At 35.1% G+C, this 16,006-nt stretch overlaps 1 protein-coding gene across 1 annotated transcript; it reads left to right on the forward strand.

The window, feature by feature from the left end:
- Positions 1–10,100: 10,100 nt before the first annotated feature.
- Positions 10,101–12,504, forward strand: LOC117341015 (solute carrier family 49 member 4 homolog). Its single transcript, XM_033902816.1, has 3 exons — positions 10,101–10,213; positions 11,081–11,266; positions 12,034–12,504. The coding sequence occupies exons 1-3, from the start codon at positions 10,135–10,137 to the stop codon at positions 12,231–12,233; spliced, it is 465 nt and encodes a 154-aa protein (XP_033758707.1). The 5' UTR covers positions 10,101–10,134; the 3' UTR covers positions 12,234–12,504.
- The last annotated feature ends 3,502 nt before the right edge of the window (positions 12,505–16,006 follow it).

A 16,006-nucleotide genomic window follows, 5' to 3' on the forward strand; every position in this document is an offset into this window, starting at 1 on the left:
AATAAAGGCAGTCCACTCACAGCTAAACATAAGAAATAAAGACAGTCCACTGACAGCTAAACATAAGAAATAAAGGCATTCCACTCACAGCTAAACATAAGAAATAAAGGCATTCCACTCACAGCTAAACATAAGAAATAAAGAGAGTCCACTCACAGCTTAACATAAGAAATAAAGGCGGTCCACTCACAGCTAAACATAAGAAATAAAGGCAGTCCACTCACAGCTAAACATAAGAAATAAAGGCAGTCCACTTACAGCTAAACATAAGAAATAAAGGCGGTCCCATCACAGCTAAACATAAGAAATAAAGGCAGTCCATTCACAGCTCAGCATAAGAAATAAAGGCAGTCCACTCACAGCTAAACATAAGAAATAAAGGCGGTCCACTCACAGCTCAGCATAAGAAATAAAGGCATTCCACTCACAGCTAAACATAAGAAATAAAGGCAGTCTACTCACAGCTTAACATAAGAAATAAAGAGAGTCCACTCACAGCTAAACATAAGAAATAAAGGCAGTCTACTCACAGCTAAACATAAGAAATAAAGACAGTCCACTCACAGATAAACATAAGAAAAACATAACATAAAACTTAACATAAAGTGGTTGCATCTATACATTTACTCAGTTACATATATGATTAATATTTCAACGATTATTCATTTTCGAATTATTTAACCCGATAGGCTGATAGCTATTTTTATTTTTGATTCAATAATTATATTTCAACTATTATATCTAATAATAACTATTATATGAATTCTTTATCATATGTTTGTTGAAAAAATGCCAATATTGTTGGTCCGAATACCACGAAATGTCAACTTAATGATTGGCCCCATCGCATTCATAATGTTAACCTACAGACGGTGCTGATATTGGTACCCGTAATTAGTATCGACATGACTGCTCTATCTAGTAATGCATTACAAAGTCGTCTTCTCGTCGTTAATATTGTGTTTACAAAATGTTAACAACAGTTTACGCTTGATACACAATTTAATTACTTTCAAAGTCACGAGACATGACTACAGCTGTGATCATGGAGACGTATTGCCAGACATATCTGTACATATATTTACCGCGTATGTAATAAACCAGACAAAACTGGTTTATTCCGAACCTATTTTGTTCCTTTGTGATTTGCGGAGGCCGCTCCATGTCCTCATCAATCTCGTGACTCTCAGTACCGTAAACAGCACGTTCCTGTATTATGATAGTTCACCCCTAATGTCACGTGACTATAGAGTGGTGCTACTCGATAGACAACCTTGACTGGAGTAACTAATGTTCTGGTAAATCGTTTGGTTTTATGTTGGATCACTAACTGGCACGTTACCCCCACCTTTATATCAATCAACTATTCACTACTTACACGGAAACCAAATGACCTTGGCACCTATTACATTAGACTGGCCATCTGTCTCTAGATTATTGGAATTATAAATAATATTGAGCTTTATTATTTTGGTCTCGAGGATATGTCTGATTCTAACAGTTTCAAACAAGATGATCTAGTATAAGAATTTACTGGAGCAATTATAACAAAAAACGTGGCCAGTCTATTATCTAATATACAATATTTTTTTCTCGGCAATTGCTGATGGTCTGATATCTTTATTGAAAGTAACATTTATATTATCTAAAGTCCTGTTTATTGTTGTAGTCTAATATAATATTTTAAATTATGATAAAATTTCAAAAGAACATTATTGAATGATATAATATATACCATTATGAAGATAAAACGTGAGAATCAATACTTTATTGTAGTTTTTAATTGCATTAAAACCGACAAACTATCCATTGATTACGGTGTATCTTCCACTTCTATATGTAAATGAGCCTCGGAGTTGACAAAACTGCATCACCTATTATTTAGAGTTAACGTGAGTCTGTTAAAAAAATCGGCTAAACGTGACACGCCACAATGAACTGGCAGTGCAACTTCTCGGCATTTGAAAAGCAAAACCCATGCTTTTCTGTTCAACTCGGCGCGCGCATGGTTAGTTAAAGTTCTAACTTTGGATACATTTTAATTACGAATTGTTGTCGCAACTGAGCATATTTGAAGGAAATAAAAAGTAGATAAACCCATAGGGGATTAAGGAGTTGAGTTAGATAAAATTTATATCTATAAACAACAACATAAATAGGTTTTAAGATATAAGATCAACTGGATCTTACACGAGCTTCTATTTCTGCACGTGATATAATACTTTCACGAGACACGCGACACAAGATTTATAACAGACACTTGATGCAGTATTTACATCAGACACATGGTACACTATTTTATGGACACCTGAAACATTTAGAGCACACACAAGATATAGAGTACATCCGTAATATACTATAAGCAGCAGGCAGGTGATACAATATTTTCACCAGATACGTCATACAACATTTACAGCAGACACGTGATATAATATCTTCATCTGCAGCAGCCACTTGGTATAATAAGTACTGCAGAAACATGACATCATATTGACTTTAAGTCTTTAGACAAAATATATATACAATGGACACATTAAACAGTCATCATGTTGGATATATAAGCATAACACTTTAATATATCAAGACCCAAAGCTTAATGAAATATTTACAGCAGTCGTGCGATATATCTATAAACGGATTTTTTCACGTTGTGAATTAACAAACTCACCGATAGAAACATTTATCTCTTAAAAGGAAAAACTGAAAGTAGTTTTAAAAAACAAACCCTTCGATCACGGTATCTATACACAAGGTCATATTAGATGACTACTGATCATGCTACATGTACAAATCAACAATGGTATACAACGTCATGTACATATGTCAATCCATCAAAACCAGTTAAAACTGCTCATCTCCTGTTCTAGCAAAACTAGTTGCTATTAATAGATACCACAAGACCAGTTTTTAGTGACATAACGTAGGAGAGACAATGTATATAAAGGGCCACACTCGACCACTTTATGTTATTGTACAGTTTCTTGCTATTGAGGTGAACAGTTGAAACATCACTGACAGGAGAAGCCATCATCGTAAGTGTTAGTATTTAGTGGTATATATGTAAATGTCAGATACAAATGTAATAACGACGGGGCAATATATATTCCCAATTTTCATTGTTTCTTTACTTTTGCTATATTAGATACATTGTAATGTATTAACTAGCTAATTGGTTTTGGCGAGTCGATTTTCATCGTTCTATGTTCTTAATAACGTGATAATGTCCAAAACTATCACCAGTTGACGTATGCAATAATTCAATTACCTCCCGTTGATTTACACGGCGACATCGATGTGAGTTTTACAGCGCAATGTCTTATTCAACATCCTGGTAAATTCATTTGAAAAATAGCTATTTGGCCAAAGTAATTGGCGGAGAATAAAATACGTTGTTTCAATGTCGTAACATCAACGCGATGTTTAAATATGAAATCCGATTTTCAGAATCTAAAACAATCGTTATGGATGAGTTGAAGCCTTTATTGCACTTGAAGCCGAGGACGTATGCCCGCCGCTGGTGGGTTCTCATCTACGCCAGTTCAGCGTATGTGCTTATCACACTAAGCTGGGGTGCATGGGGTCCGATAAGTCAGTCAGCGGAGTATGGATTCGGTTGGGACGACTCGACTATAGCAGATATCCTCAATGTTGGACGAATTGGAGTTATACTAAGTATCATTCCGATGAGTTATTTGCTAGATAAGAAAGGTAAGAATTGCTTTTTAAAATAGTGAAAATAATTAAAATAAATAAACGCTTATTTGGATATATGCGTTTTCGTGCGCAGACTACATAAGCATCACACGGGGTACCACAAGAGGTTCATCAAGCTTTTCGCTGTTAATTGTATACAAACAGGTGTTATAAAATGGTTGCCGGAGCGGTACTGTGGATTCAAATCGGTATCATATTAATCTCCCGATACTCTTCGGTTTCCCTCATTTCTGCGTCAACATACGTAGTTGTTTTTCTTTCTTCCATGTAACATGTTTTGAGATGTTTCATTACGTCATTAGCCGTTCGCCCATTATTGGCTTATTAGTATTTGGCTTGTTTTTGTACAAATTGTCCTATCAATAGCTACATGTATAGTCATTTAAGAACAATGGTAAACAGGTAACCTTATAGCCGGAATCAAGCTATGTTTTCATATGCATTATTTGCTGAAGACAACAGGTGTATTTATTGGCACATTGCTCAATATGTCTTGTTTCAATTTGTGTAGGAACAAAATATTCGGGAAAGTGCATTTTATCTTTGCGATTAGTAAGGAAAAAATACGTTTTCATAAGGTCGGGATTTCTATTTATACATATAAAATGAAATACCGTCATAAAAATGAAGGACGTTGAAAAAGTACAAGGGGCAAAAGACCAGGTATTGCATCATCGACGAGACCAGCCATACAATGCTTGGTTACATCCCGGTTAGGTCACATTCCGAAAATGAGAACTACGGTGGTGACGACGGAACAACTAGGCCTATCAACAAGTATCATTCCTGACTTCATATCAGTATAACAGAATATAATATACCCAAATAAGGTCATGATGTCGACCAGTAAACGTTCTCGTGGTCTTCATCAACCTGCATCTCTCGAAACCTCGAATCAACTGGGACATGTAGATGAAGCAGCGATGTTATAATATAGATATAAAAAATAAACAACTGGTGAAATTAAACTCATCACGGTAATCATTCAGCTTTTTTGACAGCAGTCCATAGTTACGGTTTAAGTAAGAAAGTAGTAAGAAAAAGCTTTCGATAAAAACAAATACTTGCGCCGACAGTAAAACGTTTAAGCTACAACTTGAGTACATTGTGTATTGTTTTTATTCCTATTTCATTCGGCAGGGATCCGACATGCTACAATAACAAGCACTACGCTGATATTTATTGGATATGGATTTCGTTGTCTCATAAATCAAACAACTTCCACATGGTATGTTTCTTGTGTATTGGTGCATTGAAATAAACTAAAATTTCAACATTTCAACATTTAATTGTTAACGTTCTTCGTTTTATCGCTCAATCAATATTAGACATACAATGACAGTTAATATAAATGTTATTTTTTGTACCTGGTTTATTAATTTGGATTTGTTGATTAACTATTGTATTTGAACCTTTACGTTGTATTTACGTCTATTCGATGGGGATTAAAGACATGTTTTTGCTGCCAATATAGCTTCAATAAGTTTACCACATATCTATCCAATTACATACATGTAGGCTATGCATGTACCTTTGTACTGATCTGTATATCTTCTTTGTTTTGGATGCTGTATTTTAGGCCAGTATTACTGGGACAGATATTTATCGGCAGTGGGATGGGTATAACATACGGCGGTCCGGCCGCAATGTCAGCTGCCTGGTTTCCGCCAAAAGAACGTGCTACAGCCACATCTATTGCCGTGATGTGTACATACTTTGGCTATGGGATCGCCTATATTATCCGTATGTATTAATTATCGTTCTAAATGAGATGGGATAAGGATCATATTTACTTTTTATCAATTGTGTGGGAATCTAATATTTCCTTATATAATTCTTCCCATATTTGTTTTGCATTGATATATTGCCCATCGACAATAGGCTTATTTTAGAGCACCACAATTCTTCACAAACATGTACGTTTAGTAATGTAAAACTTGAAGTAAGCTTAATTTGTCTCTAGCTGACCACATTTTCGGAACACTTCTCGATTTTTCATGATAAGTGTGATATTGTTAACGAGAACCTTAAGAATTCATTGTTATGATATCTTAACAGGGAAACTAATATCGTATTTTTTCTTCATAGATCCTATGTTTGTATCATCACCGATATTTAGCGAGAATGTATCCGCAAACCAAAATATGAACCAAACGTAAGTAATTCTCTTTTTCGTTGGAAAAATAATGAAAAAACAAGGAAAGAAACAGACAAAAAAAGAGAAAAAGAATGAAATACAAAAAATAATAAAAAATGACGTGTTTTGCGAATTCACACGCACGATCCTTGCTAGTCAGGCTGAGTTAAATTTCAACTTAAACAGATCAATACTATGTCACATATATCGGTAAGGATACATTTCCGATAACCGTACGATGCTACAATATATATAACCCCAGAAATAGAATAGCTATACCTGTACCATATCTTTGAGACATACAAATTTCCCCCTTTATATTGAAATAAGTGAAACAAATACCCCCTTCATTCTCTTGTACAAACTAAAACTAAATCGAGAGAAATTAATTTGGCAAAACGGAGTCGGTTTTCAAATAAGATTGGACCGTCATCTTACATAAATACGCATATGATATACGTGTAAGTAGAACATTCATATAATATTACTACAACATTCATATAATATTACTACAACACTCATATAATATTACTACAACATTCATATGATATTACTACAACATTCATAAACTATTACTACAACATTCATATACTATTACTACAACACTCATATAATAACTACAACACTCATATGATATTACTACAACATTCATATGATATAACTACAACACTCATATGATATTACTACAACATTCATATGATATTACAACACTCATATGATATTACTACAACATTCATATAATATTACTACAACACTCATATGATATTACTACAACATTCATATGATATAACTACAACACTCATATGATATTACTACAACATTCATATGATACAACTACAACACTCATATGATATTACTACAACACTCATATGATATAACTACAACACTCATATGATATTACTACAACATTCGTATGATACAACTACAACACTCATATGATATTACTACAACACTCATATGATATTACTACAACACTCATATGATATAACTACAACACGAATATGCTACAGCTATAACACGCATATTATATAACTATTTCATGCATATGATATAACTATTTCATTCAGTTAAGTTACTTTACCAATGGTGTTTTACATACAAATCAATGCTTTATGTGATCATCTGTAAACAGTCGTTTTGGTTTCCATCTGAATTACAGCAAACTCGCGAACACAACTGACCTTAGTGTCGACTCTAACTTGACCAATGGTAGTACTGGTAATGTTGGTATGTATCCGTATATAATAGAAAATATGTATGGTCCGATCTATTGTTCTATGATTGATATAGCCACTGATCGACATATACTAATGTATTCAATTGAACGAAATGCCGCCAGATTGCACATTTCGTACAAATAGTACTCGTGTGATCTTGATTTAGAACGTAGCTTCTTTTTGGTGCATTCGACAGTTAGGCTATTATCACATCCGTGAATGTCCCTTAGTGGTCTGAATGTTTTAGAGTTGATATAGTTCTGTTTATATGGACAATACACATAAATCTGCCTCTTTGAAATCAACTGTAATTCACACAGAATGACTGTAACAAATGAAAAAAAAGTATATTACCTGTAGCAATGTAATCAGGTAGAATGGTACTCTAGGTAATACCATAGAGTTGTTGGCTCAAAATTGCGCAATGTTCAATTAAAATGATGTTTAAATACACTACATGGTTAATAACTTAACACATTTGTATATGTATCCGTCTTTGAAACTCTGCCTGATAATAAGCGGTTCTTGTGTGGCGTGATTAGCTTCAACACTTAATCAGGAGGGTGTCCGAAAACAGTCCCACTTTGTTATCATGGGATTTCCTGTTTAATTGTACGTCCCCATCAAAATATACAAATGAAAATACGTCACGGAAAATATAACATTTGATGAGGGATCTGCTTGCATGAATGATGTTCAAAACGTCTTAGGTTTTAATCAACGACAATTTCGTAACCGTTACCATTTCTTCCTGTCTTACGTAATACCCATCTCCATCACCAGAATGTAAACCGTTATAACAAAACGCCCCTCAAGATAATATCGAGCATTTCTAACTTAAAACGAGTACAAAGTCCTTCGTTGAATTTATAGTCCTTTATTGACCACCATATAGTCCACACATGTCCAAACTAAACATGGATAGGGCAAAGATGACAGCCGGTTTTAGAAAACTCACTACCGTTCAATCATGTGTCATGTGTATATGTTTAAAGGCTAACATTATCTTATTTTCTGTATTTCAGTATTGAACAAAGACATAATACAAGAAGAAACAATGACCATGCTGTATATAGGTAAATGGTCAATGGATTTCTTAATCATAAGTAGTAAATACTAGTTATAACTTTATTCACAGGTTGGTTTTAATAAAATTCATTTGAGCCTAATTGTTTTTGAAATGATCCATATATAGACCGGTAAAAACATTAGAAATAAAACATTAAATAATGCTTATTCATTAAAGAGTATTAGATGGAAAAAATCTATTTCATATCTTATGATTCATTATTATTTGTTTCGGCCCGGTTTAATTTCCGTACTTTCTCCTATGGATTTTTACACCTTTGGTCACGCTTTTGGACCAACAAAATAATGTACGTTATATACTGAGACGTAATATCAGAATATTTAGACCATAGCGATAAGAATATTGTTAATTCATACGTTGCATGTCTGATTTTAGAGACAGGGATCGCAGCAGCGTTCATGATTGTGGCAGTGGCTCTAGTTCCAAAGGCCCCTCCCACACCACCTTCTAAAAGTGCCAACGCAATCCGGATGGGATACACCAAAGTGTTTCTACATGTCATTAGGTAGAGTTAAAACCGTGTTCTACTTCAAATTGAATAAATAACCCGAATGCTATTTTATCTAACATAAACACTGATTATCGGAGTGTTCTAGAACGGGTTTTCATAGTTAGGCTTACGTTACTGTTGGAGCGTTTACGTCAGTACAGGGTCGTGTGGCGTTTGGACACTTGTATAAAGTAACTTAATGATTGTATATATAGCTAAATAACTGCAATATTGAAAATACTGGCAATCTTTCGTGCAGACGTCATTGGTATGGGAAAGTGTTCACACTTTTTTTGAGAAACCATTAGGACCTTACAACTTCGTATGCAAATAAGACATTTGAGAGCAAATTCCGTTGATCTTTTGTGTATGATTTTACTTTTTCTGTTGTGCATTAGGAATGGTTTTTTGTGCCTGCTCGTTTGTTTTACCGGTGTGGTGGTTGGCATGTATTCCACGTGGGTGTCCATATTTGAAATAACGTTCGGTCACCTTGGTGTTACTCAGGTAACAACAATAAATGCTTAGATGTTAGATCTATTGTCGTTCCTGGTACTTTAACTCACACAATATCAGATCTATTGTCGTTCATTATACAGTAATTATGATACCCACATAATATCAGATAGATTGTAATACAGTGAGGTATGATGCCCACGAAGTTTTAGAACTGACAGTATCGACTTTTTTTTATTTTATTTTGCATTTTTCTTTGCAATTCGTATATATTTTATAATAATGGTCTTGAAAGTCCCATCATTGAGCATAGTTAGAGCTCAAGGATATATATCACTAGTTTCCTCGTTTTCGGTATTGTAACTGATTTCTGAGTTTCTCTTGCATGTGTTGCTTATGCTGCATCTAATATTAGCTTTACAAAGCTAGCATTTCAAGTGTCGGAAAAACAAATGCTGCAACATATCTAGAAATAAAAAAAATAGTCAATAGTAAAGATTTATTTGTTACAAACGTTTGATGGTTTATATTGTGATAAGTTAATCATGCATGATGCGGCGGTGTGAGACGGTCATCAAATTTCATATGCTGAGTCTTATGTTTTTGTTATATTCTGTACAGAAAGAAGCCGGGTGGCTTGGATTTGCTAGTCTCGTAGCCAGCAGTGTCGTGGGATTTATATGTGCAAAGTGAGATTTCTTACGATCTGCATTGTTCTGTTCATAGAATCCCGTTTTGTAAAAATTCTTACATACCTTATCTTACGTACATTTGTTTGATAATAGTGTGATAACATTAAAATAAATCGACCCTCTTCTAAAGTAATACCCATCAAATGGACACAAAAATGAATACATTTCCTCCAGCCATGTTTTCCGTGGCTGGATGAGTGTTGTATCCAGACGCATCAGACTTATACATTCTAACTATATCTACATTTACATCAGGATTTCAAATGATGCTTGACTTTTGCATGTATCTTATATTTAGGTTTTCTGACGTGTGTGCTCGGAGGTTAAAGACGATCTTGATGATCATGTTGGTTATCGCTAGTCTCATGTACCTGTGGGTTTCCTTGTTATGTAGTCAGTACATCGACTATAGTAAAGGTAAGACCAATCATACATAACAACACGTTGTCGTGCCTTTGTAGTATAGATACGATCAGGTATGGTATAATTATTTGAAGTGTTTAATTATTGCTCGCCTTTATGTGACAATTTCAGACTATATCCATCTTACAGCATCACGCGATAGTTGTTATCTAGGAAGCCTGATGGACATCGGTGTTGATGATAATAACATATAATCACGATGTTGATTTGGATTGTAATGTATACTGTAGATCTGTTTTAAATCACATGACAATACAACGTCGTTTTGACATCATTGTGACCTGTTCTACGTCGCGGAATCGGCTGACGCATGTTACAACATCAAGGAATCAAGTTCCTCTGGCAAATCAAAGTGCTTGGAAGGTCTTCCCAACTTAACCAAATAGACACCAGTAGGTTCAAAAGATAATCCCGGAGATGTCAATACAGCTATTGATTAAACTGTTTTCCGGAATTTCATAGAAATATTAGAACATAATAGAATAACACACGCTTCTAACCTCATGTGTATATGACAGATGGATAGACAAATGCTTTACTCTATTGGCATTTAAACATTCATCAATCATCTAGATGATCGCATAGCGTGTGGTATGATATAATATAATAACAGGGAAAGTGAAGCTCAAGGTAGAGGTGGGAGTTTGTAACATGAAATTATGATAAAAAGGAGAATAATACCCCTTTTCAAAAGTACTAGATTGTTAAGAGATCTTCCAAATTATCTTTATCAAGAAATATAATCCTACCTAAAAATGATTCCTCTTATCTCTTTCGCAGATGTTCAGGAAATGCGTTAACTCGCCTGTATGCATTTACCAAATATTCACGTATGAGAACTAATGATATGTTTTGTTTCAGAACAATTATACGTGTCGACAATCCTAGCCTGTGCCTTCCTCAATGGCTGTATACCTTTACTTTATGAACAGATATGCAATGCTGCCTTCCCTATCCCAGAGGGAATCATTGTTGGAATATCAGCCATTGTAACAACTCTGGCGGGCGTTCTGTATACGCTACCACTCTCCCTCATTGTGTTCAAAGGTGATTTAACTGTCGTATCCATAAAATGTTACGTATTACAAAATATAAAATAAGACAGAGTAATCAAAATAAAAACAAACTATTCTGGCTACGCTTTTAACATGATGTATATTAAAATCACTGCAATAATTCAATGTGTTCTTTTATTGAATTGTATACAATGTGTATCCAATATCTTTGGAAGTCTTTTTTTAAACTATTTAATTGGGAAACACTATACTGCCAAAGCGAATCATATATGTAAATGTAAATTTTTACTGATCATGAATATAGTAGCATTGATAAAAATCTGCATTCTAACCTTTGATTATTAGTTAAGTGATTAGGTAGTCTCGTCAACTGAAGCTATCAGCAAATCTTTATTTCTCAATAAGTGTTTGTCCAAGCTTTATTTTCATTTGCATATGATTTATAAATGGTTTGCTCTGCATTTTAAACGCTTTCATTTGAAAAATGAACATATGTGAACAATTTGCTGTCGGCTGAGTGTATAGTACAATTTTTCCAAAATCTATTTTTGTGTTTCTGGATGTTAGATTCCTTGCTTTACTGAGTATCCATAGCAAACCTCCTGGTCTAGAGATGCTAGTGATACCTTTATTTTTATTGTATTTTAAACATTTATCTTATATGTTTGTCAACTGCACTAAAATATTATAAATGAAATCAAATTTGTTTTATAGATCGTCGCTGATTACTTTTGTAATCGAACATTTATTTTACATTTCTTATTTTGCATTAGAATTGTTTTGATACATGTATTTCAGATAACTCCTGGCTGGAGTGGTCACTACTAGTAGTGTGTGTTGTCGGATGTATTGTTATGCTAATCACTCCTCAGAGGAACGGACGGGCCGATCTGGAGGTGTCTATCCGTGTTAACAAGACCGTTCATTACGAACGACTCGGAAGAGAACATCAAGTCTTACTCGTGGCATCAGAAAAGAAAGTTCCAGAAAACGCTTAATATACAGACTTAAATGAACATTATTTATCACAAAACCGAGATGTACCTAGAATCGACAACATCGAGTCGTTATATTCATTTGAAGGGTAGAGTTGGGAACCCTAGCACATCGGTTTTTATTTTCTATCGTTTTACACCTAACTGCTCTTAAAATGCCATTGTTGATTTACTGTCAATCTTTCGCTTGATTTATTGTTATCTAATATGCACAATTTAGTTTTGCTTTTATATTTGAGCGCATTGTTTACTTTCTCGTTTTTGCTAATTTTATTCCACCTCCTTTCAAACATATGGAAGGTTTTATGTTGTATTGTTTAATAAAAACTCATAACTTTAAAGGTTTTATATGGTATTTTGTTGACATTTGTTTGTCATGCTGTGTCAACTCTGTTTTTTCTTTTCATAATTGCAATTACGAATTTAGTAAAATGCTGTAAGACAAAAGAACATTCACTACACCAATGGCCTCTGTGTTATTGTGCACATCTTTACCTACATTACCAATGACCTCTGTGTTATTGTGCACATCTTTACCTACATTACCAATGACCTCTGTGTTATTGTGCACATCTTTACCTACATAACCAATGACCTCTGTGTTATTGTGCACATCTTTACCTACGTTACCAATGGCCTCTGTGTTATTGTGCACATCTTTACCTACATTACCAATGACCTCTGTGTTATTGTGCACATCTTTACCTACATTACCAATGACCTCTGTGTTATTGTGCACATCTTTACCTACATTACCAATGACCTATGTGTTATTGTGCACATCTTTACCTACATTACCAATGACCTCTGTGTTATTGTGCACATCTTAACCTACATTTGCCAAAGACTATTTATTTGGTTACATAACATGAAGGTAAAACATACAAGTTTTTCCTGGAAAATAGTAAATACCAAACAGTGTATAGAGTACATTGTGCACATTTTACTGGCATTCAGTGTCACATTTTGCTTCGAATTCATTACTGAACCAAACCGGAGTACACGAGAATGTTTCGTTTTTGTTTAGTATCTGTTTATCGTCCAACAACAGCTAAGGTTACTTCAGGGTGGTCTCCATTTGTGCGAGATGCATGCGTGTGGTGAAAGCTTGTGTGTTTTTGGAGGCTGTGGTATGTTCGTGTTTGTCTCCTTGTGATAGCGCGGAATCGATGCCGACTTTATACTGCTACTCCACTGAAATATAATGCCAAAGACACCCAGGGTTGGAGAAACATTCGCCCAACTCTCAAAATCCGAGCGATAAGCAGGAGTAGAAACTGCAAAGAAACAGAGCCCAAAGCCTTCCTCGCTGGGGCGAACGCTCAACTAAGTGCCAAAAGTGAAGCAGGGTGAAGGGAGACATTGGCGAGCAAACATCCAATGCAGACATGAGAAGGTACATGTACATGCATACTACGGTGTTCAGTGATTCCTTCAGTGTATGAATACAACCAGTAGTGTTCCAAACATGGTCGGCAGTCACAATCACTATAATGCATTGACTGGAAAATAGACGTTAATTCACGATATCGTTCCATAGTGTACAGCAAACACGATATATAATATTATATTGTACATGTATACACTGTATTTTTCATGGTGTAGACTAAACGTAAGTAGTGTACCTCATTTTGACTTCGTATACGGTAGTTCGCCCACAGTTGGCAACGAACATATCCTATGGTTAGCGCGTTAGCGCTCCCTGGGAAATGTTCGTTGCCAACTGCGGCCATTCTACCGTATAAGCAGTCAAAATGAGGTACAATCCTTATATTTACATCAAACAAATCTTTTAAATACAGTACGAAGAAAATAAAATTCAACATGTGTTGCGACGTTGGTAACTTTGGCAGCCGTCTAGTTGACGTTTAGGTAACGTCACAAATAGACGACGTCATGATTATGTTACCGATTCTGGCGCTTTTTAAAATGCTGAACTTTTTTCACTTCGTATACGCTAATTTATTCGTAGTCAGAGTTTACTAAGCAGAAGTAGGGAGAGAAGTTAATAGAATACACTATTACATTTTAGTAGATGTAAAGTCAATGATATTGTATGGTATATTTATATATTTATTTTAACTAGAGACTACGGAACTTTATTTTCGATAGAATCTGTAGGTCACGTGCAGCTTGGAGTCGCGCAGAAGAATATGATGGCCCGAATTCCAGCGTCAATAGATTGCTAAAAGTTGGAGGAATGATCACAAAATCAATGTTTCCGAACAAGGCTTTTAATTAGAAAGAGCTTACCGAACCCGATGAATGTTATTGGCGATATTCCCACGTGGTCATTAAGCCTGCGCAAGAATACCAGTGACCTGAAAATGAATTATAAGATATCTTATCTAAAAATATGTTCAAGAAAAACTTTCATAAACAGTTCTTGCAGTAACTGAAAATATAAAAGAACTTGAAAATAAAAACTCCCTTGTTCAAATTGTAACCAGTGAGAAGGATGAGACGTGATATGTGGTTTTATCTTTTATTCGATCCGAGACCACAGGGAGCCGGCGTGTGTTTATTGTTCGATCCGAGACCACAGGGAGCCGGCGTGTGTTGGAAGTATGTCCGTTCACCCGGACAGGTATTGCAAGAGTGATACATGTACAAGTAAATGTTGGACAGGTGGCGGGGAAAGAATAATTGGTGGTCTAGCCAATCGCACGCTCGCATACGCACCTGTGTATATATCCTTACACCTACCGGTAACCCCATGACCCGAATATATTCATATATTCCAGGTAACAAAAAGCAAACGAGGAATAGGGATTTTGTCGTCTGCAATATATATCATTAATACAGCTGCGGTCGATTCCGTCAGCATGTTTTATGCTGGCAGGACGTACTGAACCGGCAAATAATACTGAACATATTGAGGCTTTGCCTGAATTAAGTTTGAGAGAGTGGTCTATAAGTGGAAGTGCACTATGCCACCTCCCGAGACTCCAACAGGTCCAGAGTCCTCATCATTTGTTTCTCGCTAATTCAGAGAGCAGCTGCGTGATGTTAATGAACTATTACTGTACCATGCAGTTATCATAAAAAGTAACAACTATCTAAGATTGAAAAAAGACAAAAGGTTCTAGAATAAAAAAGATACAAAACCAGTTCTTTTCTCTTAAACCTATTTTGCTTACTGCTGTCGTCATTGACGCCCCTACAGCGCCACCCAGTGTTTCCTGTATAATGATTTGTATAAGGTAATTCATTTTTGAAATGCTTTACGAAATACCGTCGTTACCAAGTGTATTGAAGTGTAAATATGAGCGCACCAAGGAAAATATGTAATTAACCCAATATAAATACACTTCGATGCAGGTACCGAAATAAACAAACAATTCTGAAATGGTATTGGAATGCAAACTGTATAGTATATATACATTCGTTCGTATATATTTTAATCAGCGGGAATGTAAGATATGGTATTTATATACTGCATGCTTTTGTTATGAGCAAGAGTTTTCCATTGACTGGTTTAAAAGGACGGACCATGAGGTCCGAATGTAAATTGTATGGTAAATAAGTACGTTAGTATTCTGAGAGGATGCAACATTTCCCATTAACCTTTTACTTCACGCGACTTCTATAACTACGAAATACACTGACTTAATCGAAAAGTCATTGACATCAATACCATAATCAGTTATTGGCGTTTGATATCACAGCTATTGAACTATGGTATCAACTAATTATTTTGAGACGAAAATAATGAAACCCGGGATAGTGTGAAAAGTGATATAAGGAATGTTGTAAGCAATATAAGTTTTGTAACA

The sequence above is a fragment of the Pecten maximus genome, chromosome 2 (genome assembly GCF_902652985.1).
Source record: "Pecten maximus chromosome 2, xPecMax1.1, whole genome shotgun sequence".
Classification (NCBI taxonomy): Eukaryota; Metazoa; Mollusca; class Bivalvia; order Pectinida; family Pectinidae; genus Pecten; species Pecten maximus.